Below are 26552 nucleotides of genomic sequence, written 5' to 3'. Positions count from 1 at the left end.
GTTTTGTAAAAGAGTATGTTTTATGAATTTTTGTTAAAAAGGTGGAAGTGTTATTTGAACATTTAAATGCTACATGTATCCATTTTTGTTTTATTATTAAGGGACTGCCGTGATGGGAAGTCGGCCTACAATGCAATTCGGCTCAACAATTCTTTGACATTGATACAGTTCTGGATTACAAAAGTGTATGTTATCTTGTTTTTTAAGGTTTTTTTTATGTCTTTGTGCAAATGCAGTGACAGCATCTCTAATTGCATCAGTCTGGGTGTTTCTGTATTTGTGTTTTGTATACACCTAGCTTAGCATCTAAGTTTGTCTACACCTAGCGTTTGTCTAGGTTTTTCTACACCTGGCGTGTTTTTGTATACACCTAGCGTAGCATCTAGGTTTGTCTGTGATTGAAACTTTGCTTCATTATAATGAGACGTAGTGGAAAATATATATTCTGTATCTTAATAGAAAGGTTGGGTGGGGCTTCTTTGGCTTAAGTGGTTAATGCTATGGCTGGCTGCAACCATCAGGTCATGTTTTCTGGGTAAACTTTATCACCCTCTTGTAAGTTAGAAATTCTTGAGTGCAGCAATAAACACCAATTAAATAAATAATGTAATAAATACTAAAGACTGGTTATTACTGAAAACAGGATTATTTCTACCATAATGTCGTCGTCTTCTTGTATAAAAGGTGCAAGATTCCTATGATTAAATCTGTATAATACATATAATAATAATTTTATTTGTAAGCTTGGAAATTACCCTCATTATTGACTGATGCACTGTCATTATATTGAATCAATCTTCAAAGGTCAAATCGAGCTCATGCTGGCTTCCTCACCGGCCGCACGTAGGAAGGTCTTCCAGCAATCAGCGGGTGGTCGTGGGTTCCCCCAGACTCTGCCTGGTTTCCTCCCACCATAATGCTGGCCGCCGTTGTATAAGTGAAATAATCATGAGTACAGTGTAAAACAAATAAATAAATCAATCTTCAAAGGTGATCTGATTGAAATGTAGTGATGTTTAGTTATGTTCCTTATGTTTGCAGCAAATTAACTTAACCAGTGACCTGTCCTCGCTGAAATCTCACCTGACAGTGTCTGTTAACATCATGACCCCAACGCTGGAGAGTAGTCTTCAAGATGTGAAGGATGCCGTCGATGTAAACACAACCTCTTTCATCACAGAGGTGGGTGATAAGCGAGCAACTAAAGGTGTAAAACTAGCACTTTCTCCACACACATTATTTTCCCTAAAATTTCAAGCATAACTAAGCTATTCATTTTGCCTTATTCTGAGGGTTGTATTGATCTTAGAAATGTGTTTGGAGGATTTTTTGGAAGATGGGATTATGTCCTATGTTAAAAACACAAGTTTCAGCACTAAAAGGCTTTATTGACCTCTAGAAAGGCACTTTTGGGGAGGGGGGATTTTTTAGGACATACACAGTACTTCAGCCGGCCTAGTTGATTCCCATATCACTCATAGGTTACAACCACTTGCATGGACTGCATTCTTTGTCAGCTGCCAACTGGTATTTGCCATTCCTGATACATCTGCTGGGATCTCAGCAAATAAAATACTTTAGTTTTGGTCAGAACGTGGGTGCTGGGTACTTTGTTATGTATTGTGATTTATTTGTGCACTTCTACATGTGTCCTTACCATTTAACACATATTCCTTGTCCAGTGATGGGATTATTGATTATTGATTATTGTTGATGAGTGCTATTAAATTAGACTAGTAGAAATGCATTATATATATATATTATATATATATATATATATACATGTGGTCTGTTGTAATTTCAGCTGGAAGGGTCTGTTACTGATGTTAACCTGACCACATTTGCCCAGTCACTGAGGGATCTAGGAGACGAGTTAGTGGCCAATGCCACTACCTCTACAGAGGCTGCAGCAATATCAACTCGCACAGTCAGTATATACTCCATCTAACTGCTTATCCCTTTGAGACGCCATATGAAGCCACACCATAATGCTGGCTGCCACCATATACGTGAAATATTCTGCAGAACAGCATAAAAACACCAATCAATGAAAGAATTACAAACTAAATAATGAAGTACATGTGTGAAGGCTTTTCAAGTATGATTAGGTTTATGAATCATACAGATGTTTGGGGGATTTCTTAAAAACACAGAATTTAATATTGGAATAACTGCTATCTCCCTACAGGTAAAACAGTACTTAAGTTATGTTCTCATAAAATTCACCTGTAGGTGAGTACCTTTTCACTGACAGTATCATCCATACAGCCTCCCTCACATTTCGAAAGTCTAACAGCATTAAACTGCAAAAAATCTAAAAAAAAAAACATCTCCCATATTTTGATTTACAATTTTCAGTGGTCTTTGTCCTGATGCTCACTTTATGTTGATGTGGTTTTTTGCAATTTGCTCTTGATGTACAATTTAGCCTCGAATCATCCTGTACACCATATAAAGTGCCTATAACATATGCTTGTAGTTTTTCACATAAACAAGAGAATGAATTCTCCACATTGCCACAGTTTGTATAATTAATAGCATTCTTGTCATGCAATAGTTCAAATGATGAAAGCAGAGAATAATGTTAAATGTAATGAGGATATTGTTATGTTTGTAAAGAGGGTAACATTTTTTTGTTAATAGGACCTGTATAATCATGCTGCCTCACTGGACAACATTGCAGCCAATGAATTACAAGATCTGCAAACATCTGTGGTAAGTTTATGCCCAGTTCTAGGGGAAACTCCAGATTAGTTATAAAGTAAGTACATTTACACAGTAGGCCAAGAGTTAAGGAATTGTTAAGGCATCATTGGGTTTTTTGCAGTAAGAGATGTATGCGCAAGTGACCTTTGAACTATTTTTTCAGGTTTTGAGTTTATATATGGCTTCTAAAGCTATTAAGAAACCCATTTAGTCAAATTAAGTGGAACTTTACACAGGGATTCACGGGTGCCTACTCCAAAGAGTGTTGGAGTGCATCCAATCCCAAATGACATACCGGTACTTTTTCATGTTAGAGTTACTTCTAATACTATTTCTCCAAACCACTTAGCGGTATTTAGTGTATTACAATGTGGTCTGCACAACTGTTGACATTACTTGTAAAGTCAGAGTTCATGGCTTGTATTTTGGAAGCTGTTGAGCCAAATGGAATGGAATTGCATACTTGGTGTCTCTGGTGGGGGTCTTCTGTGTTTGATCTGTTTGGAAATGGGGCTTTGATCTATTCTCTTAGGTCATATGTTCATGTTTGGCTGTTTAACTCTTGTGAACAGAATATCTCTAGGTAAAAGTATGCTGGGCAATAATGTAGGCAAATGTCTGTGTTTTTAGAACACTGTTCAGGGCTACAGACGTGATATGTGTTGGAGGGCAACAGCTTCATATTTATGGACTCTTGTTACAAATTTAAGTAGAAATTGAGCTAAAATGATAAATGACAGTGAATCTGGTCTACTGGATTTAGTGTATGGTAAGATATTTCTGTCATAGCTGACAAGATTGGTGTGATGTATTATTGTAAATTCTTTAATGATTTAGTATATCCACTCATTTAATAAATGGAAATCTTTCCATTTTGCAGAATTCCTTGAAGACACACGTTGCAACCCTACATAACCAGAAGAACCAGGTGGTTGTAAGTATATGTAAATTTACATGGAAAGAAACAAAAGATAGCAAATACTTTATCTGTTGCTATTAGCTTGCTGTTACAAAGTAAGATGAGGTATTGTGAGTACGGGGGGAAAAAGTTGGTGTTGGTGTCCAGAGTAGGCCTTTTTTGCTTAGGTCAGTTGAGAAAGGTTCTCTGTTTTGGGTCTGCTAGCCTGACATTTTTCACATCATCTTTGTGAAACTTGTTGAAAATGATGAACATGATTTGGACACTTACTGATTTTGGTGATAAATTAGGGATGTTTGCATTTAGTTTCAAATTATCAGTTTTTGGACTGATTTCTGTCCAAGCCAGTACTGTAGTTGACCAGGGTAAGCTTTTATGTTTGGGCTGATCAGCTACATTTCACCAAAGAAAGTGTTGACATTCTGCACAACATTGTATAAACGTACACTGTTGAACATTGTTTAAAATTACTTTTTTAGTCTTTAATCATACAGGTGATACTAAGCATGGTGTGCCTAAGACTTTAATAGAGGTAGTTGCAGAATCCTCTCTTATTGCTCAGCACTAAGAGATTAGTGTAACAACTGGTTGACCTGTTTAAGTATAATAGATGGGGTGAGAGGGCTTGCTTGTCTTTGGCAAGTCGTCTCTGTGAGCAGCACCAGATAATAGAGCGGTGGAAATCCGCCCTGTGTAAACCCTAACCACTCCTCGTTTTCATATGATGGAAAATTGTTCAGCACGATCTAAACATGGTGTTCATACCAATGCCCGCACAGTGTGCACACCATAAAGACACTACCTGTTCCAAATGAATTTAAATGGTCTATCAACTTAGGCTGCCATTTGTATTGAAGTCATTACCAGCGTGCTGTCAGCTTTCTCATAACCCTTGTTTTGTATTAGTTTTGTATTCATATTCTAAAATCCTTTAGCCTATAGGGCAGAAGTTCAAAACATGAAAGGTATGACATCACTGTTGAAACCGATTCATTCTCAGGCTATGGACAAAATTGTGGTACTCTGTTGATACATACCTGCATTGTTGTCTTTTCTTATAAGATAAAACTGTTGTTGAATAAAGTCGAAAGGTGGGTTTAAATAGTATAATACATCAAACAAGTTTGTGGAGAAATATGATTATAAAAATTGTAGACCAAGGCATTAAACACTCAAATAAGTGTTCCATGTTGTTTTTTCTTCAACTAGGTTGATGTTGACAAATTGAACGCAAGTCTGAGGAATACAGAAGATTTCCTGAACAATGATGCCACGCCTCTCTTATCACAGGTAAAGCAGCTCATGCTGGCTTCCTTTTCGACCATACATGGAAAGGTCTTCCAGCAACCTGTGGATGGTCATGGGTTTCCCCTAGACTGTGCCCGGTTTCCTTCAACCATAATGATGGCCGCAGTCATATTAGTGAAATTTTCTTGAGTACGGCGTAAAACATCAATCAGATAATTCAAATAAATCACAGGTAAACGAAAAGCATCTCAGTATTAAAGTGGCTTTGCTGATGGAGTGGAAACAGTAGGATATGTCACAATTAGGTAAACTTATTAGGTGGTGCATTCAGTAACATGTTTGGGACAACCTCTGTTAAGTTTCATATCTAGCTCTGATTGTGAGAATTCTCACGTTACAAGAATCTTCATCATTGGAGTGTGTCTGTGGCTCTGAAACGTTCTGAAATATCTGTTACATGTGTCAAGTAGATATGATACTAGATGAACCTATGCCATTGTTTTCTAGACTTGTCTTATTTTCTAGTAGAGAGGGGGACTGTGTATAAATTGCAATTAAACAGTGTATACAACATGACTGTGTATAAATTGCAATTAAACAATGTATACAACATGACTGTGTATAAATTGCAATTAAAACAATGTATACAACATGACTGTATAAATTGCAATTAAACAATGTATCCAACATAACTGAAGAAAATAATATTAAGAATACACAATAATATGTAAACAACTAAATAAGTAAGTGCATAATATCTTTTTCTTTTATGAAACGTTGTGGGGGGGGGGGGATATTAAACCAAGCCAGTCATGCATGTATGTGTCTTAAGCTGACAGAACAACGAAGATAATAGGGGAAGCTCTCATGATAGTTGTATTTGAGTGATTTACTGAGAATAGATCAATAATCAGTCTATGGTTGCGTGCCTTATGTTCATCTGTCGTACTAATTAACACATCAGGATCTTTATTCTGTTTTTTTTTTTTTTTCTTCAAGGAAACTGAGAAATACATTGGCAGGGTTACAAGAACCCTCGATACTTTTATTAATTACACCTTGGATGCTGTAAGTTATAGTTTTTACATCAACGGTCACACCTCTGTGAAATCAACAATATTTGTCAAGAATTTTCTGTAGACATTCTTGTGTGGCTTGTACAGCGCTCATGAAGGTCAAAAGTGTATAACATTTTCACGTTAGAGTAGTTCATAATGGCCTTCAATGAACTTGTAGCCTTGCTGGCAATAAGCAGTTGGCAGTTCTCAGCTCTCCTGTGGACATTTGTGTGTTCTGTCATGAAGTTTATTGAAGTTCATTTACCTTCCAGCAATGTCTTACATGTGTAGGTCATTTGTGGAAAAGGTTGTCAATAACTTGCCAAAGGTCAGTGGCTTACTCCAGGCTTTCCACCTGTAAAACTGATTGTCATTGTACAAGTGAAATATTCTTAAGTACAATATTAAACCCCAATGAAATAAACCATTTCATAAAGGTTTGGAGAAATGCCCTTTCACTAAACTGCATTAATAACTTTTATAAAATCGGGCTTCCTACTTAAAGTTTTTCTAATAATTACCACTGGCTTATGTCAATAATATTTGCCAAAGAAGAATGAAAAAACAAATTTATACATACCTTAGTGGACCCTGGATTTTCTGGGTTATAATTAATAAAATTTTATGGTGATTTGCAGGTAAAATATGACATGGGAAAATGTGATATTGTTTACAAGCTGTTTGCTGACATGTTTACCATTGGAGTTTGCAAATACACTCTGGATGCCTTTGTAAGTATTCTTATTTCATTGTTTATGTTGTTAGACACTGTAATTGTGCCCACTGTTGAAAAGAGGGTGAAATATACATGTAACAGTTGCTTCTCCTGTGGGTCGTGGATATCAGTATATCTTGAACACTACCCAGGAGGAAAATCATGAAACTTACTTTCTTATTTATCATAGCTTGCTGCAGAAGAATTGCTTTAAATATTATCTGATTTGATAGGATTTTTATGTTTAGGGTTCATCATGTGGCCCCCCACATCAGATTTGAAAACTAGTTTGATCCTTGCATAAGCTTTGCATATTTAATGATTATATTTTTAATTTAATAAAACTTTGAGTACACTGTTACTTTGTTAAACCTCAGATTAGGTTGGAAAAGCAGACCAGTTTGTGCTCAAGTTTTTACATATTTGATATTATTTTATTATTATTTGTGGTTGCTTTCCAATCTATAAATGCTCATAATACTATCTGAATTTGATTAAATTAAGTTTCAAAAGCCAGTGTCATCAATTCATATCAGTTCTTTGATAGTTCTGATTGATCGTTCCATTATGTGCCCAATAATTTGATTAAATTAAGTTTCAAAAGCCAGTGTCATCAATTCATATCAGTTCTTTGATAATTCTGATTGATCGTTCCGTTATGTGCCCAATAATTTGATTAAATTAAGTTTCAAAAGCCAGTGTCATCAATTCATATCAGTTCTTTGATAATTCTGATTGATCGTTCCGTTATGTGCCCAATAATTTGATTAAATTAAGTTTCAAAAGCCAGTGTCATCAATTCATATCAGTTCTTTGATAATTCTGATTGATCGTTCCGTTATGTGCCCAATAATTTGATTAAATTAAGTTTCAAAAGCCAGTGTCATCAATTCATATCAGTTCTTTGATAGTTCTGATTGATCGTTCCATTATGTGCCCAATAATTGATTAAATTAAGTTGTCAAAAGCCAGTGTCATCAATTCATATCAGTTCTTTGATAATTCTGATTGATCGTTCCGTTATGTGCCCAATAATTTGATTAAATTAAGTTTCAAAAGCCAGTGTCATCAATTCATATCAGTTCTTTGATAATTCTGATTGATCGTTCCGTTATGTGCCCAATAATTTGATTAAATTAAGTTTCAAAAGCCAGTGTCATCAATTCATATCAGTTCTTTGATAATTCTGATTGATCGTTCCGTTATGTGCCCAATAATTTGATTAATTAAGTTCAAAAGCCAGTGTCATCAATTCATATCAGTTCTTTGATAATTCTGATTGATCGTTTCGTTATGTGCCCAATAATTTGATTAAATTAAGTTTCAAAAGCCAGTGTCATCAATTCATATCAGTTCTTTGATAATTCTGATTGATCGTTTCCGTTATGTGCCCAATAATTTGATTAAATTAAGTTTCAAAAGCCAGTGTCATCAATTCATATCAGTTCTTTGATAATTCTGATTGATCGTTCCGTTATGTGCCCAATAATTTTGATAAATTTTTTGTGGGCAGATTAAGTATGTGGTTGCTCACATCAAGTTAAGTAAACCCAGCTTGATCTGTATACATAACTTTGGCATATTCTAGGTATAAAATCTCTAAATTAGTTACACCTCCATCTTGATAAAAGGAGCGCCATATACATGCACAGGTCAGATTTTTGTAATTCGCTCACATCTTCACAACTTATAATTAGGGGAGAATCATGAAAGTGACAGGTTACGTTGATTGTGTTGACACGTGTGGTTGGTACATATCTTTGGTCTACCCTACGTTTAATATTCTGTATATTGCCCTCTGAATATACTTGAGTATACATTTGCCACCTCTTCTGTTCATTCCTGACTTTATAGTTAGGAATGAAGCAACCTTTTTCACATGCGACAGAAATGACATGTTCGTGTTATCTGTACCACATGTAGGTTAGTGGATTGTACCACTCATCAATACACTGCAGCCCTGTAACAGGCAAGATAAAGCACATTCAGGCTAAGTTACAGAAAAGACTTCATAAGTGCTAACTACAACAGCAATACATGAGCCTACTTCTACAAATATTTCAATCAGGATGGCATTCCGACCCAGTCAACACCAGTTCAAATAAAAATCTGGAGGAAAATGTAGTGTGAAGGTATTAAATGGTTTATGAATGAAAGTGTTTGCCTTTCAAATTTCAGAATGCGATTTGGTTGGCCTTGGGCTGGTGTATATTCTTCTTCACTGTAAGCATCGTGTTCGCTGTGAAACTTTCAAAACATTTCCGACGCATGCACCACCTGGATGGCAGGTAAGGATAGGTTATCTCCCTTGATTGCCAAAAGTGGCTATGATAGTTATATACAGGTAGATATATCTAACATTTTCTCTACAGGTTAAACTTAGTCGGAGTCCATGGCTTCTCCATATGAGCTCTAATGGGGATTAATACTTCATCTTTCCACCTTTGGTGTACAAGTATTAATTGATATGTCAGTTTCGATGTCCTCCACAGCCTGTTGTTATCACACGTATTCTTTAATTTGGAAAACGATGTGAAGAATTATTGAAAAAATCAATGCAAATCCATTGCATAGTGAAAGTGAACACTTCTGTGTATTTCTGAATTAAAATACCTGCACATGTACATAATCAAGTATCACTCTTATGTTTACACTGTGTGACCTCAAACTTTAGGCACAAGAGGGTTCAATCCCAGTCTTGGACAGGAGATTTGTAGATTTACCCACCCTCATTGTCCCCGAGTCCTTCAAGTCGATACAGTAGGTCATGATAAAGCAGACATGATTTTCGTGGATAGCTACGTGTGTGAACAGCATATTTATGAAGGATATTGCATATGGGCTCAGGGATGCTCACCACTGTGTATATAATTGTTAAGGCTATATTTACTGTCAAATAGTTGTTGCTTAGCCTTTTCACTTGTCAGTCATTCGGGTGATACAACACATGTACGTGTACTGGTAAATCTGTGAAATATCTGGATTTATCAAGCTTTCTTATACTATTTAAATTTTCTTTTCATATAGCATTTGATTTTCTTTAAGATGTCAGGAAAACCATTTGTACTCTTTTCTGTGGTTTTATAGATACATACCTGTAGATGAGGCACAGGAAAGTGCTAAATTGATTCCAAGTCTTGATTCGGTTGTGATCCAGCCCATTGATGTGTAAGTTCAGGCCATCCGGAGACGCCTAACTTTCTGCACAGTCTGCAGTTTATGTGTAAATTATTTATTTACACGTATTGCAGATAGAGGTTATGTGTGTATTAAGTTTCATGTTTTTTTGCGGGTTTTTTTTTTTTGTTCTGTTTGTTTCTGAGTTTGATTTTTTAAACCATTCAGTGTATTATTCTTGGCCTTTCCAACTTTCAAGTTCAGCAGGTGAAAAATTCTCCTCAATGTATAGCAGTTCGTCAAAGTGATAAATGAATTTATTGACATCTCTCCCCACCCCCACGGAATAAAACAAGAAAAAAAAATAATAATATATGTATTCTTTTTGCCACATGAAGAGATTAGCATACTTTGGAGATCAAGCGATGTAGAACAGACATTTGATTCCAGGGCTCATGCTGGAGCAGAAGTGGAGCATGTGTTTAAAATGACTCTTTGCTGCCAAAAATCCCTTATTTATAAGGCTTTTTACTTTCCTGTTATACATATACAGTGTTATGCATTTGTAGTGGGTTTGTCAAACCTGTCACTTCACTGAAGTAGCTCTTGGAAGATATGTATTGCCAGACTATGTTGCTCAACATTTTCACATGTGAAAAAACGTGCAGTTCTTTCAGATATGTAGATTTACCATTGTTTCACATATTGTCGTAGTTTTTCATTAAAGTGTTGTATTTTTTTTTTGTAAAATTCATTTGTACTCTTCTGTCGTTTTATAGAGATTTAGATGAGACAAAGGAAGGTGCTAAGTTGATTCCTACACGAGGCTCAAGTGTGATCCAGCCTGTTGATTTGTAAGTTAAGGCCATCCTGAGACACATAGCTTTTTGCAAATTATAATTTACATGCATTGCAGATTTCTGTTGGAGGTTATGTGTGGATGAAGTTGGATATTGGTTGGTTGTTCTGCTTGTTGGTTAGTTTGACTTTTTTGAAGCAGACTAGTTTCAGATATTTGATTTTTTTGATATTTGTTCCATTTATTTCTTGATCTTGTTTATAAGTTCAACACATCAAAAATTTTGAGTAATCTCCTTATTGTTGTACAGTAGCTAACAAATCCTTGGGCTTTTGCTAACATTTTACCAAAACACAAAGACATTAGAATGTACTCTTTTCCCCATATTAATAGGTGGACCAACTTTGGACGTCAAGTGCTTAACAACACAGCGGACATGCGGCATAAATGCCAATGCTTTTAAAGTCACCAAACAGGCAATAGTTTTAAGGTTTTGACTTTCTTCGTCTACATATGTGTATCTGGGTGCATTTGTAATGGGTTTGTCAAACATATCATTTTTATTGAAGCAGCACTTTATAACAAAATTTGCAATGAAACAGTAGTGCTCAACATTTTCACCTGTCATTCACCCATGTGACACAACACCTGTAATTCGTGGTTTTATCATGGTTTCATGTACTGTCTTAGTATTCCATTTAAGTGATATTGGATTTTATTTCACACCTTTTTTTTAATAAATCACTTTGTCTCTCTTTTTGCTTGGTTTTGTAGAGATTTTGATGAGACAAAGGAAAGTGCTAAGTTAATTCCTAAACGTGACTCAGATGTGATCCAGCCTGTTGATTTGTAAGTTAAGGCCATCCTGAGACACATGGCTTTTTGCAAACTATAATTTACATGTATTGCAGATTTCTGTTGGAGGTTATGTGTATATGGAGTTGGATATTGGTTGGTTGGTTGTTCTGCTTGTTGGTTAGTTTGGCTTTTTTGAAAAAGACTCTGCAGTTTCAGAAGAGTTTTATATTTGTTTCATTTATTTTCTTGGTTTTGTTTAAAAGTTTAGCATGTACAAAAGTTCCAGTAATGTCATTGTTTAGCAGTTAACAAAAGCATTGAGTTTTTACTGACATTTTACCAGAACACAAAGACATTAGCATGTGCCCTTTTGGCCACATGAAGAGCTACATTGTCGGTCAACTTTGGACGTCAGGCGCTTAACAACATGCTGGATAGGCACCATCAGGGTTGCTCGGCACAAATGCACATCCTGTTAAAATTGTCTTTCTTCATCACCAAACATCTTATGCTCATCAGTTTTTTGACTTTCCTGTTATTCATGTGTGTATCAGAGGTCATGTGTAGTGGGTGTGTCAAACGTCATTCCACTGATGTAGCACATAACAAAATTTACAATCAAATAGCGCTGCTCAACTTTCTCACCTATCATTGTTCCATTTACTGTCTTGGTTTTTCATTTAAGAGTTATTTGATTTTATTTGAAACTCAAAAGAAAAAATCATTTGGTCCTCTCTTTCTGTGGTTTTCTAGAGATTTAGATGAGACAAAGGAAAGTGGTAAACTGCTTCCTACAGATGGTTCAGGAGTGATCAAGCCTGGTGATGTGTAAGTTTAGGCCACCCAGATCGAGTCACATGGCATTCTGCACAGTCTGCAGTTCATGTGTAATTGATTTTTTACGTGTGTTACCTGTGGTAATGTGCAGATGGAATTTCCTATCGGTTGTTATTGATTTGTTCTTTTTATTACTGATGCTTTAAAGGAGATTATAACATCAGATGGGTTTGATATTTGTACCATGTACCAGTTTGAGAGATCTCCTCACTGTGGTTGTAGCTGCCCAAATCACTGAATTTATGTACATTTTACCAGAAAATGTCTGTGAGAGGTTTTGTGTGTACTGAATTTTATATTGGGTCATTGTTTTGTTCTTTCTTGTTTGACTTCTTGAGTTCAGATGGGTTTGTTCCATATATTTCTTGGTCCTCTCTTGTTTACAAGTTCACCATGTGCAAAAGTTTCAGTAATCTCCTCATTGTATAGAAGGTGGCCAAAGCATTGGATTTGCTAACAATTTACCTCCAAAAGAGAAGAAATGTAAACTCTGACATTAGTATGTACCTTTTTTCCACATGAAGAGCATGGGGTACATTAGAGATCAAGCACTTACCCCCGGTAAGACTGTGATTGGCAGATGGTGCCTAGGACGTTTGGCAAACCAGTGTCATATGCATTTTAAAGTACCTTTCTCTGCCAGCAAAACATGCCAGGTTCTAACATTTTCATTCACCCACCTGACACAAAGGGTGTATTCTTATAAATACATGTGTGTAGTTTTATCATCCTTTTATATGCTGTCTTAGTTTCCATTTATTAAGTCTCGTTGGATTTTATTTACACATAGTCAGAATAAATCTTCTTAATCTTTTATTTCCTGTGGTTTTATAGAGATTTAGGTGAAGCAAAGGAAAGTGCTAAGTTGAGTGCCACATGTGACTCAGTTTTGATGTGTAAGTGGAGACCATCCAGAGACGCCTCGCTTTCAGCAGAATCTGCAATTCATGCAGTTATATTATAACTTACATGACTTAACTCATATCTTTACTGTTCCGAAAAACTGGGAAAGAAATGTAATATTCGGTTTACAGCTCTACTAATATCTGTCCCAAAACTTGGAAGGATCAGGGTAAAGAATGTAATTCTGCCAAATGTTTACTTTTTTCATGGTTTTGTATACTGTGTAATAGTTGAAAATAATTTTGTCCACTTTCTGTGGTTTTACTGAGATTTAGATGAGGCAAAAGAAAGTGGTAAATTGCTTCCTAAAGATGATTCATTTGTGATCCCACCTCATGATGTGTAAGTTATAGCCATCCAGAGGACACATTTCTCTTTGCAAGGTCAGCGATCATGTGTAAATTAGTATTTACTCGTATAGCAGATTTGGGCCATGTGCGGATGGAGTTTTATATTGGTTAGTTGTTTCGCTCTGCTTATTGTGGAGTTCAATTTTTTTAAGGAAACATATTGTTTCAAATGGGTTTGATATTTGTTCAGTGCATTTCTTGGCTTTTCTTGTCGACAAGTTCAACCTGTGTAAAAGTTACAGTATATATCTCCACATTGTATAGCAGCTGGCCAAAGCATTGAATTTCATGACATTTCACCAAACAGTGAAAACATAAGTATATACCCTTTTGGCCACATGAAGCACTAGCCATTAGCCTAATTTGGACATCTGGCAATGAACAACATGTTCAACAACAACGTGCTGTTTGAGTTGTTTACACAGCTCTTTAAATATTGTCTTTGCCACCAAAGCCCATATTAGTTTCTTGACTATGTGTGATGTTAGGTGAGTTTCTGTGAAAAGTACAGGGAAATCATTTGTCCTTTTGTGGTTTTATAGAGGTTTAGATGAGACAAAGGAAAGTACTAAGTTGCTACCTACCATTGACTCAGGTGTAGTCCAGCCTCTTGATGTGTAAGTAAAGGCCGTCCAGAGACGCATGGTTTTCTACAAGTTCTGCAGTTGATGTACAATGTATAATTGTTGCTTTTTATAGGTTTTATTTTAGTTGGTTGTTTTTTGTTCCTGTTTGTTGCTGAGTTTCACTTTTTAAAGCAGTTTCAGATAGGTTTGATATTTGCTCAGTGTATTTTTGGGCCTTTCTTGTTTAGCATGTTCAGAATTTTCAGCATGTACAAAATCCCCAGTGATCTCCAAAAAGTTCAGGCTTATCAAAGTTCCAGTAAGCTAGAATCATTGTTAAGCACCTGACAAAAGCATCTGACACTTTGCTAAACAACTGCAAATACATTAGTACCATCACTACCACAAGAAGAGCATTTTCTTCTTTCTGTTTGACACAAGTGAAAAATGCTTTTAAAAATGCCTTTCTGTACCACCAAAAGAGTCAATAGTACGTTCTTGGGTTTTTTGTGTCAACCTTTAAAAATTTGTGTAGCTGGATGCATTTTGAGTGGAATTGTCAAATGTCCCATTTTCACTGATGTTGGACTTAAAAGCAGAATTTACTATTTTGATATTGCTGCTTAACTTTACTGGATGTGACACAACACCTATCGTTAGATCCTGTTAAATCCAGATATGTGGATTACCATGTTTTCATATACTCATTTAAGTATTATTCGATTTTATTTGAAATTATCATGAAAATATTTCGTCTTTTTTGTTGTTTTATAGAAATTTAGATGAGACAAAGGAAAGTACTAACTTGATTTCTACTGTAACAGATGATTCAACAATGACCAAGCCTGGTGATGTGTAAGTTAGGCCATCCAGAGACACGTTGCTTTCTGTGAATTCTGTAGTTGATATATAAATTAAAATTTGCGTATATTGGGGATTTCTGCTTCAGGTTATATGCAGATGAAGTGTCATATTGGTTGTTTATTAGTTTGTTCTGTTTATTTCTGAGTTTGACATTTTAAAGGAGGCTGCATATCAAGATGGGTTTGATATTACCTCTATTATATATTATTTGGTATATCTTGGCTTTTCTTGTGAAGCGCGTTTAAAAGTTCTTCATATTCCAGTAATCTCCAAATGGCAAAGTACATGTAGCCATGCGAATCATCAGGTGTTCTACCAGAAAAGAACACGATCACAGTCACAGTATTCTCACCCCTATCTGATGAAATTGGTGTAGTGTTTATCTTGTGAATTAAATACTCATAGCTGTGTCAACCAGCCGATTGGTCCAGTTTTTGTTGGCACAGAGTGTTCTGAGTATGTGTATAGTCCTAAAAATACAATTTCTTAAAACAGGGTAATTCGCTACATAATGATTCATAAATTATAACTTTGATGAATGACTTTCGTTGAGTGTACTGGAATGTCTTTTGTTTTGTGGCATTCCATGCCATTCGTGAATTGCCTTGTCAACATGTTTAGCTGTCATTTACCCACTTTACACTGCACAATGTAATTATGTGTTGAAATATCTATGGTTTCTTATGCTGTCTCATTTGTTCATTTATGTTGTATTTGAAATTATCGAGAAAATCATTTATCCTCTTTTCTGTGGTTTTAATAGAGATTTAGATGAAAGACCCGAAAGTGGTAAATTGCTTTCTTCAGATGATTCAGGTGTGGTTAAGCCTGATGATGTGTAAGTTAAGGCCATGCAGAGACTTAGTTTTCTGTGAGTTAGTTTTAAATTATTGCACATTTCTGGTTAAAGTTAGGTGTGGATGAAGTTTCTTATTGGTTGTTTATTAATTTGTCTTGGTTTTACTTTAAAGTGTTGTTTGGTTTTATTTGAACCAGTTGGGAAAATGACATCATTTTTTCTGTAGACTTATATATGGCAAAGATCCGTATATGGGAAATGAAAGTGCTGATGATTCGGGTTTGGATAAGCCTGTTGATAACTAAGTCAAGGTCTTCCAGAGAAACTTTGTTTTCTTGTTTTCTGCAAAGTCTGTAAATCTGGTGTAAATTACAGTTCATAGTTTTTGCCTGAGATTAAGTATATGGATGGAGTTCATATTGGTTGCTTGTTTTGTTGTGGTTAGTCCTGAATTTGGCCTGTCTTGTTTACAAGTTTAGCATGTACATTAATCTCCGACATGTATAGTGGCAGCCCAAATCATGAAAACATTCGGCCCTCTTTTCTGTGGTTTTATAGAGGCTTAGACGTGAAAAGTGGTAAGTTGATTCCTACGGATGATTCGGTTGTGGTCAAGCCTGCTGATGTGTAAGTTAAAACCATACAGAGGTTCACAGCTTTTCTTTGAATTCTGCAAATAACGTGTAAATCATAATTGAGATTTCTGTTTGAGGTTATAATATGCAGATGAAGTTTCATATGGCATGTTTATTGGTTTGCTCTGTTAATTGTTTAGTTTGATGCTTTAAAACTGGTTCTGCAGATTTAGGTGTGTTTTATGTTTGTTCCATGCATTTCTTGGTATTTATTGTTGACAAGTTCAGTTTGTACAGAGGTTCCAATAATCTCATAACTGTATTATTATAGTGCCTGTAGGTATCCAAATCATTGGGCTTATTTGATTTTATTTGAAACTGTTTTAAGTTGAGGAAATCACATACCGTCTTTTCTGTGGTTTTATACATATATTAAGGCATAGGAAAGTGGTAAATTGCTTCCTGCAGATGTTTCAGGTGTGGTCAAGACTGATGATGTGTATTCAGTTAAGGCCATCCAAAGATATGGCTTTCTCCAAAATCTGCAGTTCAGTTGTAAATTATAAGTAATTGCATAAATGTAAAGCAAGTACCCAAACAATTCTTGACATTCTACCAAAAAAAAAAAAAAAAAATAATAATCACAATATTGAAGTTCATGTGGCATTTTAGGCCATCCAGGATGAGTTATATATGTTTTTATGCAGCTGTGACAAGGCATGTAATTCTTTAATGTATATATATATATATATATACATTTACTTTGGTTTAATCCTTATACTGAGTTTTCCAGTTAAATTTTATTTGATTTGATTTTAAACTATTATGGAAATCACATGCCCTCTTTTGTGTGAATTTATAGTGGTACCGATATTAAGCCAAAGGGAAGCGGTAAATTGCTTCCTACCGATGGTTCGGATGTGGTCAAGTCTGATGATATGTAAGTTCAGGTCATTCAGAGACATGCAGCCTCTGCAGTGTCTGCATTTGAAATTTAAATCATAATTTATTTTGGATTGCAAATTTGTAGTTGTTTCATATTGTTTGTATCTTGTTCTATCCTGTTCATGCCCACTGAGTTTGAGATTTGTGTATTTAGTGTGGAATATGAATTCTCCTTATTACCTTGTTTGATTTGATAATTTGATTGGTCTTTAGCATGCATGTAGTGTACATCTTTAAAAAGGGTGGTAATATGATGGCATCTGTGTGTCCATCCATAACCTCTTGGCTGGTCTATAGATCCTCTTTATAAGGTATGGATCTCAATTCTTGTGGGCACGACATGGTTCAGCCGCACAGGACTAATTACACTTACCGTGTTACGGGTGATTGACATATCATCCAGATCACCCTTATCTTCATGTGTGCCATATAAATTGGTATATCTTCGTGTTTGGGCTTCACTTTTTGTTGCTTTGCATGAGAAGTTTTGTTTTTTGGCAGACATACACACACACACACATACACACACACACACACACACACACACACACACATACACATGTACATAGACATACAGACCATTTGTCTTTCTTCACAATTGTCCATAGACACAGTTACAGTGGAAACCAGGTTTCCATTTTCCAAATACATGTATCTAGTACTGTAAGTGTAGTTTGTCAGTAGGTATGAGTTCATATCCAGGCCACAACTCATGTGCAAGAATTACAATGTATCATGCCTCACATTTGCCCATTTCTTCTGTTGCCATAGTAACCATATATTTCCTATAAACCATATATATAGTATGGCATTGTGTTTAGGACACAACTCCAATTGTTTTACCTGTGCAGTTTTAATTTATAGTGGAAACATCCACATAGAGGTGATTTATATGTATGCATGGATGCCATGGTTAATACCATTCCCTGTCACTCTGTATTATTCATTGAGACCCATGAAGTTTTTGTACACATACATGTACTTTCCCTCAGGGTTTCCAATGAAAATGCTCCTTAAAGGTATTGCTTTATGTATTTAAAACAAATATATTTGTTTGGATGTGTATTCTCTTCAAAATGTGTATTTTGTTCACATTGTCATAAATGTCGGCAGTCAGGATTATATTGGGTAGAGATGAAGTGCTGATAGTAAAGACAGATACCCCATGAAAAGTTCATGTGGGAAAATCTCTTGTAGAAGTATTAAGATGTTCATGTGAGAAAGTCTCTTGCAGGACGGTGTTCATGTGGGAAAATCTCTTGTAGGATCATTAAGATGTTCGTGTGGGAAAGTCTTTTTTAGGCAGATGCTCATGCGGGGAAAAGGAAACGCGGAGAAAATGCTTCTGAGGATGTCTTCTTTTGATGAAGTGTTGATGCTCTGAATGAAAAAAATTTGAATGAACTCATTGATATTTTTTGTTTGTTCACAGCTCTGCAACAAGAAAGCCTTCCTCAAAGGTGTTTCCAAGGTAAGATAATATTTATTTTTGTGTATCAGCTATCTATATTTTTATTTAAGTATTTTTTCGTAACTAGTAATCGGTGCCTGCCTGGAAACATGCCTATGTACATGTATGCAGAAGAAAACCATATCTTGCCAATATTTCTGAGAAAAGTACAGGCATAGGTTATGTCATACCTTGAGCATCTGTGTCTTCGTCCAATAATAGAAAAAGCAGTGTTAAAGAAAATGTTAGGGGCGGTGTCTTAAAAGTACTGGAGGTATTGTGCTCAGTGCTTGCACACATGCCCTGAACACAATAGCACAAGGGGGATATTCCTTCGTTAATTGGATGATTGCATAATGTACCTGTACAGTAAATTACTGAATTCCTAACTTAGTGTGTTGCTTATAAGAATCAGTGGTAAGCTGTGTGATAGCGGTGGTTTCGCAAAAAGTACATCATGTATTGAGCTCAGGATTTGCATGTAGAGGACAATACTATGGGCACTGGGGTGGGGGGCGGGGGGCGGGGAGTATTCCATCATTGATTCTCCAGAAGCACTGCATGTATTGAGCTCATGGTTTGCACACACATAGAGCAGAATAGCATGAAGGGGATATTCCATCGTTGATTCAGTATGTACATATTAAGGACTGTAAATTACTGACTTCCTGACTTAGTGTTTTATATATTAGAATCAATGTCAAACAAAATGTTAGGGGTGTTGTTGCAGAAAGCACTGCATGTATTGACCTGAAGTTTTACATGCATATAAATAAGAATGGAGCAAGGGGGATGTTTCATCACTGATGCTCTGTGAGCATATCAATTGCTGTAAATTACCAAATTCATGATTTCAGTTCATTATGCATTGAGCTGAAGTGTTACATTCATGTCTCATACAGGCGAACTCTTTGGTAGCCTTGCTACTAACTCTAAGTTATCGTTAACAAACTATTTTGTAAAATACAACGATCATGAGAACATCCAGCACAGAAACACTTCGGGCTTAGACTATATTCTGCCAATGATTAAGTATTAAATACAAGATAAATTCTTGTCTTGTACTGTACGTTTGGATTTAGGATACTAGGCCTGTATCAAGAAATCTTTGGACAGCAAAAAAAATTATCTGTCGCATTATGCAGGTTACCATAGCAAAAAAAGTAATACTGCAACCCATACTACTATCAAAACACAACGAAAAGGCGACGCAATTGTCAGTGGGTGAGTTATTGAAATAAACTCAACATTGGTTGATGCGAAATAAATAAATATATTAGCTTCATTCAGTTTCATTCTTGAGGGAAAGCTGAAATAATTACTTTATTCTAGAATGTTTTTATGACAAGCTGAATTATAAGTTCTGTGTAATCCAGATGTACATTAATACTTGTACTTCTATATGCAACTACGAAGGAAAGAGTCTCTGTACAAATAGGCCTCTGTACACATTTATGCCCATGCACTTGAAAAAATGTGTACCGCAGTAGCGTACTCGATACTCCCTCTCTTGGAAACTACGGAGTACAGCAGTCTCTCTGAAAAATGTGTAGGCACTGTATGATTGCTAGTGTTTGTAACATATCTGTATCAATCAATTTTACACGGCCACTGTAGTGTTTGATTTCTGTACACGTATTTGTAAGAATATCCATGACCTGTGATTGTTTCCAAGGATCAGTGTTATTCACTCAATGTCTTCATCCATGATACTATACATATATATATTTGGCTTTTTCCATTGTTATGCTGGATTAACTTAACCATGAAGTAAATGAAAGGCTTCAAAAGTGTTCCCTATATTGTTGTTGAAATGCCACATTTTATTGCTAATGGCTAATTTAGCTGGTGACAAATTATGTGTAATACATGTATACCCGAGTTCTTCAACCTTTTCAATTGGCCTCTGTGACCAGTATTTTGAAGCGTTCTGAAAAAAAGTTCCATGAGGTCTAGAGAAATAATCTGCACAGTGTTTTTAAGCTTGCATCTTTAGCATGTTTAGTGACACAAACAAATCATATTTGGTGTCATTTTCATGATAATTATATGCTTAAATTTCACTGAAAAAAATGCTTTATTTCTTGAAAAAGTTGAAGATTTACAGTATATAGAAATATAGCAGCATACTTGTGCATGTATTTGCCAGTCCTTTCCCTGAGGAAGTGTGGCCAGATGTCAGCACAAAAGATTCAACAAAAGAGTATGGCAATGTTTTAAGAACGTGTCATGTTTATTGTGTTTTTTTAGTTATGTTTTGTTATACTAGTATGTACTAACCTATGATTTAAACTTATTGAAGTTGTTTTTATCTTGTTGACAAAATTCGGCGAGTTGTATTTAAACGGTGTTTGTTTTTCACGCTCAGTTAACTATTGCCATGTGTCATTTGGATTATAAATCAGTGACCATGTGATCTGTTTGTCCGTGTACCTATTCTGTTGACATAATTCATATTTCAAGAGCATGCTTGTAATATCTTTAAAATTACAGAGCCAATTTGAAATAGTAGGATGAGTACATGTATGTTCCAACAGGAGATGCTCTGTCAGATTAATTAGAGTAAAATGCAAATTTCACAACTTAGCCACTTGTGTACAGGAATCAAAGTCGGGTAAATGGTAGGGGTATTATGTTAAAAAAGACTGCATGTATTGAGTTCAAGTTTTTCAAACATTTCTCTCAATCTGTGCTGTTTTAAAAATTTTTTATCTTGTTCTGATTTGCTTTCAGTGTGTTATAAAGTCTTTAGCCTTTTTTTTAACACTAATCCAGACATGGAGCAAAGTAGTGAGTCTCTCCTTCTGAGTGTGACAGATTGTTATTTAATTTCATTGATGAAACATCAACAGTATTGGAATTGCTGGAAATTTAAATGTTTAATGTCAATCAGTGAATTGAGGCTTGTGAAAAAAGATTTACACAAATTTTAGTCTTAATAATACATGTAGTTTAATAGATATTCTGTGTAAAGCTTCACTAAGATAGTGAGCTATATATTAAGGAAATATTTAGAAAAAAAAAACAAAATAAGGAAAAGTCGAAAGAAAAGACTGTGCAGATTTATGTATTCATGATTGTCAGATTCGATCATTATTTTAATTAGCTATGCTTTTGTTTGAACAGTTCATCTGAATTGGATTTGGATAAACCAACTTTAGAGTATGTCAGTGTTCTTTTGTTCAAGGCGTTATTTATATACCTAAGTTCTTGTTTCTTCTAGTTTTGAATATATTAAAGATGCATGTATGAAAAGTCTAACAATTTGAAGACTGAATTGCTTTATGCATGCATTCTTGTGATTATGCGTGTTTCACTTAATTGGATTCTTCTGTTTGTTTTCTTCCAATGTGTTATAAGTTCTTCCACAATAAAACGCTGTAATGTTAGTAGTTTTACAGATATTAGCATTTAAAAATGTACAAACAACAATAATCCTGACGATTTTAATAGATGTCCCTCCAGGATGGCATCTGTTAAGCTTTACATATTCTTCATGGGATATTAATTCCTTGTTTTGATGACAGTCAGTGGGATATTTACAATTTTACTCCTTTCAGGTATTTAACATGATAATGCTTTGATTCTCACATACATATAACCAATAAAGTCATGTTTCTTGGCAAGATTTAATTATCACTCACCTTGTTAGCTCGCCAAACGAGGTAAAGACAGGTATTATGAGAGAAGGGTCAAATGCTGTCAGTAGCAGTGTCTGTGTCCAGGTTGGTTCATGTGTTTGGCCAGTCATAGGGTTGCAGTGGCCACACAAATAGCCAATCATACTTAGCAATTTACACATTAAAGACCAAGGAAGTCTTTTGCCTTGTAGCTCAACATTTTGCTCAGCTATTTAGAGGGTTGCAGTTTCCTCCCATAGTACTTGGAATGCCAATTGCAGTTCAGTTTGCATATCATAGAACTCTGTGATAAAGTTGTGCACTAACTCAGTGTCTTTTACCACTACAATGATTTACAACTCCATAACATATGAAGTCACTGTCCTTATGCATACAATAGGCAGTCATAGTTGTGATAGTGTAATAATTTTGGTTTTTCTTGTTGATTTAATAATAAGATCTTGGCACTGTGTAATTATCTGTGTATGACAGTGGCAATGATTCTACTTTTGGGGGGGATTAGAGGTCAGTATTTAAATGTACCACATGACTTGAACATTATGTGGTTTTACAAACTGCTCAATCAGGCGAGCTACCAGTATTCTCTGAATGCCTATATATTGAATTGCTGCTTCAAATATTATGTGATAGCATGTGCAGTATTTATTTATTAGTTTGATTGGTGTTTATCGTCGAACTCAAGAATATTTCACTAATATGTTGGCGGCCAGCATTATGGTGGGAGGAAACCGAGCAGAGCCTGGGGGAAACCCACGACGATCCGCAGGTTGCTGGCAGACCTTTCCACTTATGGCCGAAGAGGAAGCCAGCATGAGTGGGACTTGAACTCACAGCGACCACATTGGTGAGAGGCTCCTGCGTCATTACACTGCGCTAGCACGCTAACCAACTGAGCCACGGAGGCCCTGCATGTGAAGTAAAGTTACAAGGGGCAAAATAGGAGAATGCAATCCTTTCAAATGCAAACATTACCACAATTAAGTTGCTGGGGTTGGGAGGCAAGGATGTATTTCAGATATCCACATTCTAATTGTCACGGTTGACCTACATTTATATGTATAAATGATTCTTTGTTTTCTTCTAGTCAAGCATCAAATTCCACCCTTGTCTCCGAGGTGTATGTACAACATTGTTAATTTTTGTTTGCTGTGACAAAAAAATTCTCCTTCTTGTATTTGTTGTTTATAATATTTCAATTCCATTTCCTTCTACTGCAAGTATTCCATTTTTGTGCGTTTTCCATGTGAATTTTTGGAAATTTAATCATTTGAATACTATTAGAGCTAAAAAAAATACCATACCCACCTGTGCATGTTTTTGTTTTGGTATTTTTTCATTTGAGGTATTCAATATTTGTTACTGTTCTCAATTTGTTTCACTGTATTAAAAATGCCCTACAGATAACTGAGGAGTTTGTCTAACAGTCAGTTCAAACCTGGCCTTGGACAAGGAATTTGTAGATTCCCCCGTTCTCACTGTTCATTGAGCTTGTGGGGTGACAGTAAGTGGGTAGAGAAGCTTGTGTGACTGTGCACACAGCCTAGCATTGGTTGGAAGACATCTTGTCTCTTTGAGTAAAATGGGCATATCTATATGCTACATGTTCACATGGTATTACAGTTTGATCATCAGTGGCTTGTAAAAGATCAGCGGTGTACTTTTGGCAGTCCAGTTTTCTCCACCCATAAAGCTGCCACCATTGTATGAATGAAAAATTCTAAAACACATGTATGGTGTGAAAGGTTCTCATGTAAATAAACAGATTAATGGATATATTCATATGCTAGCTGTCTTAATTACTTATAAGAACAGTTGCAATTTATATCAAATAGAGTGACTGATCCTATTAAGTCTTTAACTTGTGAAGATTCACAAGAGAGCAACATGTGGCTCATTATTTGGTTTGATGTGTGACACAAAGTAAAAGTTCAGTCCAGGCCCATGCAGTTTCCAGATTCCTGCCATTGACTGTATTCTCCAGTTCATAAAAAACTGCCAGTACTAAGAGTGACATGCAGGTCTTTGCATCACTTATGTACAAAGAAAAAAAATGCTCTCTTTTTATATCTGTACAAAAATAATATTGTTTTTTGGAAAATATTAATTGGTATTTATATGGTATTCATATCGTAGGGTACTGGTATATATATTTTATGACTTGCAGATCTAGGGAACTGTATTCTTAAAATATATAAAATGTCCCTGACAGTGTTTTTGTACACATACATGTATGAGCTTTGATTGTCTTCTTTAACCTGTTTTAGCCTTACAGATATTCCTAGGGATGATTTGAGTATTATTAGGTATGTTATAAATTTACAGGTTAGATTTCAAGATTGTTAAGATAATTAAAGCTTGCAAATGAGGGTGTGTGACCTTCACTTGTGTGCTTATTTTAATCTGGGATTAAGATTGACATCTATCTTAATCGCAGCTTTAATATGGTATCCTTACCAGATAACTCCAGCTGCTGTTGATTAAACTTGGCTACTGTTTGTTTGTATCTAAGATTGTAATGGGGTTTGGGCAAAAGGAGCATGATTGATACAGTATTCTTAATAAAAGATATGGTATTGTTCTGATTGATATCAGACTACTAAGCCGTCATATTAATGTTTGTGTGGGCAACCTCTTCAACTAGATGACAATAGACATTTGTAACTCATGGAAAAGTTATTTAGTTACCAAAGTTAGAAATGTGTATTTTTTTAAACTTTAATTAAAGGGATATGCATTTTAAGATAATAAAACAACATTTTATCACAGTATGTTTTAATGCTGATAATTTGTTTGATTTTTTAAAGCCCAATATTAATATGTGTATTGATCCTTTAAACAACAGCTCACCTCCAGTTAATCCACCTACTCAAGACCAGTAAGTGACGAAGACTTGTTTTACAGTTTGCTGTTTCCTTTATTCTGTTGCATTAAAGACATGGAATTTTGCAAATTCTATATTCAAATGCTGCTATTTTCTTGAAAAATGTTTAACTTGATGTTCAAGTTTTATGTGTTACCTGTTGAGTTTAGCTTGCCCTGGAGATCAAGTGTTTCAATTCTTATAATAGTGATCGTTTTAAAAGATTTTGTAAAACTTGAACATGCAACTTAAAAGAAGAGTCTTGCCACATTGTTTTTGTTTCCCATTCACTGTTTACTCTACATTCAGTTAAGCTATGTTATGCCACCAGCAGATTCCCCGATTGACTACTCTAATTCTTCAACCTTTTCAACCAGGTTATCTGCTGCCAATTTCTTGAAACATTCTGAGAGAACTATGGGGTGTAGAGAAATAGTTTGGACAGTTTTGTAAAGCTTGCAACTTTAATGACACAACCTAATCATTTTTAGTACCATTTTCGTAAAAACTGTATGGGTAAATTCCACTGGTTGAAAAGGTTGAAGATTTACAGTATGTGACATTTTCACCGTTAACTCTTAAGTAGTTATGAAAAAGTTTTGTGGGTAATCAATGTTCCAACAAGTTTTTTGGCAAAATATATGACTTGTTTAGCAAAAGTTGTAATGGGTATTGTCACTGGTAGTGCATATTTTCAGTCATCATACCAATGCCTGTGCAGGCATATAGCTTTTCTGTATTATGATTGCAGTGCATGAAACTATGGGTTTGATAGTAATTCGATTATTAAACTGATTGTTGAAAAGCTGAGTCATTCAGCACACCAGTATTTGTTAGCCTTATTTAATAATGGCAGTGCTTTATGTTTCATTGTGATTAAATGTGCTTTAATTTCATGATCATTGATTCAAACATAATCATAATCGTGGATCCTGTGGTAAGAACCAAGATCAAAATCATTTTTATAATCGTAGTACATGTTCTAGCTTGTATGAAAACAGTACATTACCCTTCCCAACAGGGATATAATATTCAAACCTGTTACTTGCTGTGAAATCTTTTTTTTTGTGTTTGTATAAAATGTAGAGTGAAGTGTGTTGAATGTGGCTTTTTTTTTCACCTGTCAACAGGTCCGAAGAACCATCAAGTCATACAAGTTTGCTGTATGTAATGTTGAATGAGGAGATATTTGAGAATTTCATTGCTTTTAAAGTTGTACTTTTAGTATTCTGATTGGCAGTCTGCGCTTCATTAATGAAACTGATGTGTGCAACAAAGAGATGACAAAGCTTTTGGTGTTAATTGGAAGATTAAAGTATTGTCAAAGTTCTTAATTACCTCAAAGAGAAGTATATCAATAGGACATGAGTGTAGCTTCCTAGCTGTTTGTATATGGGTAATA

General features: G+C 35.4%; 2 protein-coding genes across 7 annotated transcripts in view; both read left to right on the top strand.

Annotated features, from left to right (window-relative positions):
* Window positions 1-26552, top strand: part of LOC135468028 (prominin-1-A-like) — an 81896-nt gene that overhangs the window by 11168 nt on the left and 44176 nt on the right. The window lies entirely within an intron of this gene.
* LOC135466782 (prominin-1-like) overlaps window positions 105-26552 on the top strand; it is a 32050-nt gene continuing 5602 nt past the window's right edge. For 3 of the 6 annotated variants that reach the window (XM_064744466.1, XM_064744468.1, XM_064744467.1), the window contains exons 1-10: window positions 105-185; window positions 1042-1182; window positions 1805-1927; window positions 2644-2715; window positions 3587-3640; window positions 4835-4915; window positions 5873-5941; window positions 6570-6662; window positions 8825-8934; window positions 18632-18670. In XM_064744466.1, coding sequence (XP_064600536.1) covers window positions 1105-1182; window positions 1805-1927; window positions 2644-2715; window positions 3587-3640; window positions 4835-4915; window positions 5873-5941; window positions 6570-6662; window positions 8825-8934; window positions 18632-18670 — 719 coding nt within the window. In that variant the 5' untranslated portion in view covers window positions 105-185; window positions 1042-1104. Of the gene's footprint in view, window positions 186-1041; window positions 1183-1804; window positions 1928-2643; window positions 2716-3586; window positions 3641-4834; window positions 4916-5872; window positions 5942-6569; window positions 6663-8824; window positions 8935-9733; window positions 9815-10542; window positions 10618-11336; window positions 11412-12113; window positions 13543-18631; window positions 18671-26280; window positions 26314-26552 lie in introns of those variants that run through there. The other 3 variants (XM_064744462.1, XM_064744463.1, XM_064744465.1) reach the window with 3 other exon arrangements.

Source organism: Liolophura sinensis, chromosome 6, assembly GCF_032854445.1.
Source record: "Liolophura sinensis isolate JHLJ2023 chromosome 6, CUHK_Ljap_v2, whole genome shotgun sequence".
NCBI classification, from domain to species: domain Eukaryota; kingdom Metazoa; phylum Mollusca; class Polyplacophora; order Chitonida; family Chitonidae; genus Liolophura; species Liolophura sinensis.
Note: the sequence above shows the minus strand (reverse complement) of the source record. Positions and strands in the feature narration are given on the sequence as shown.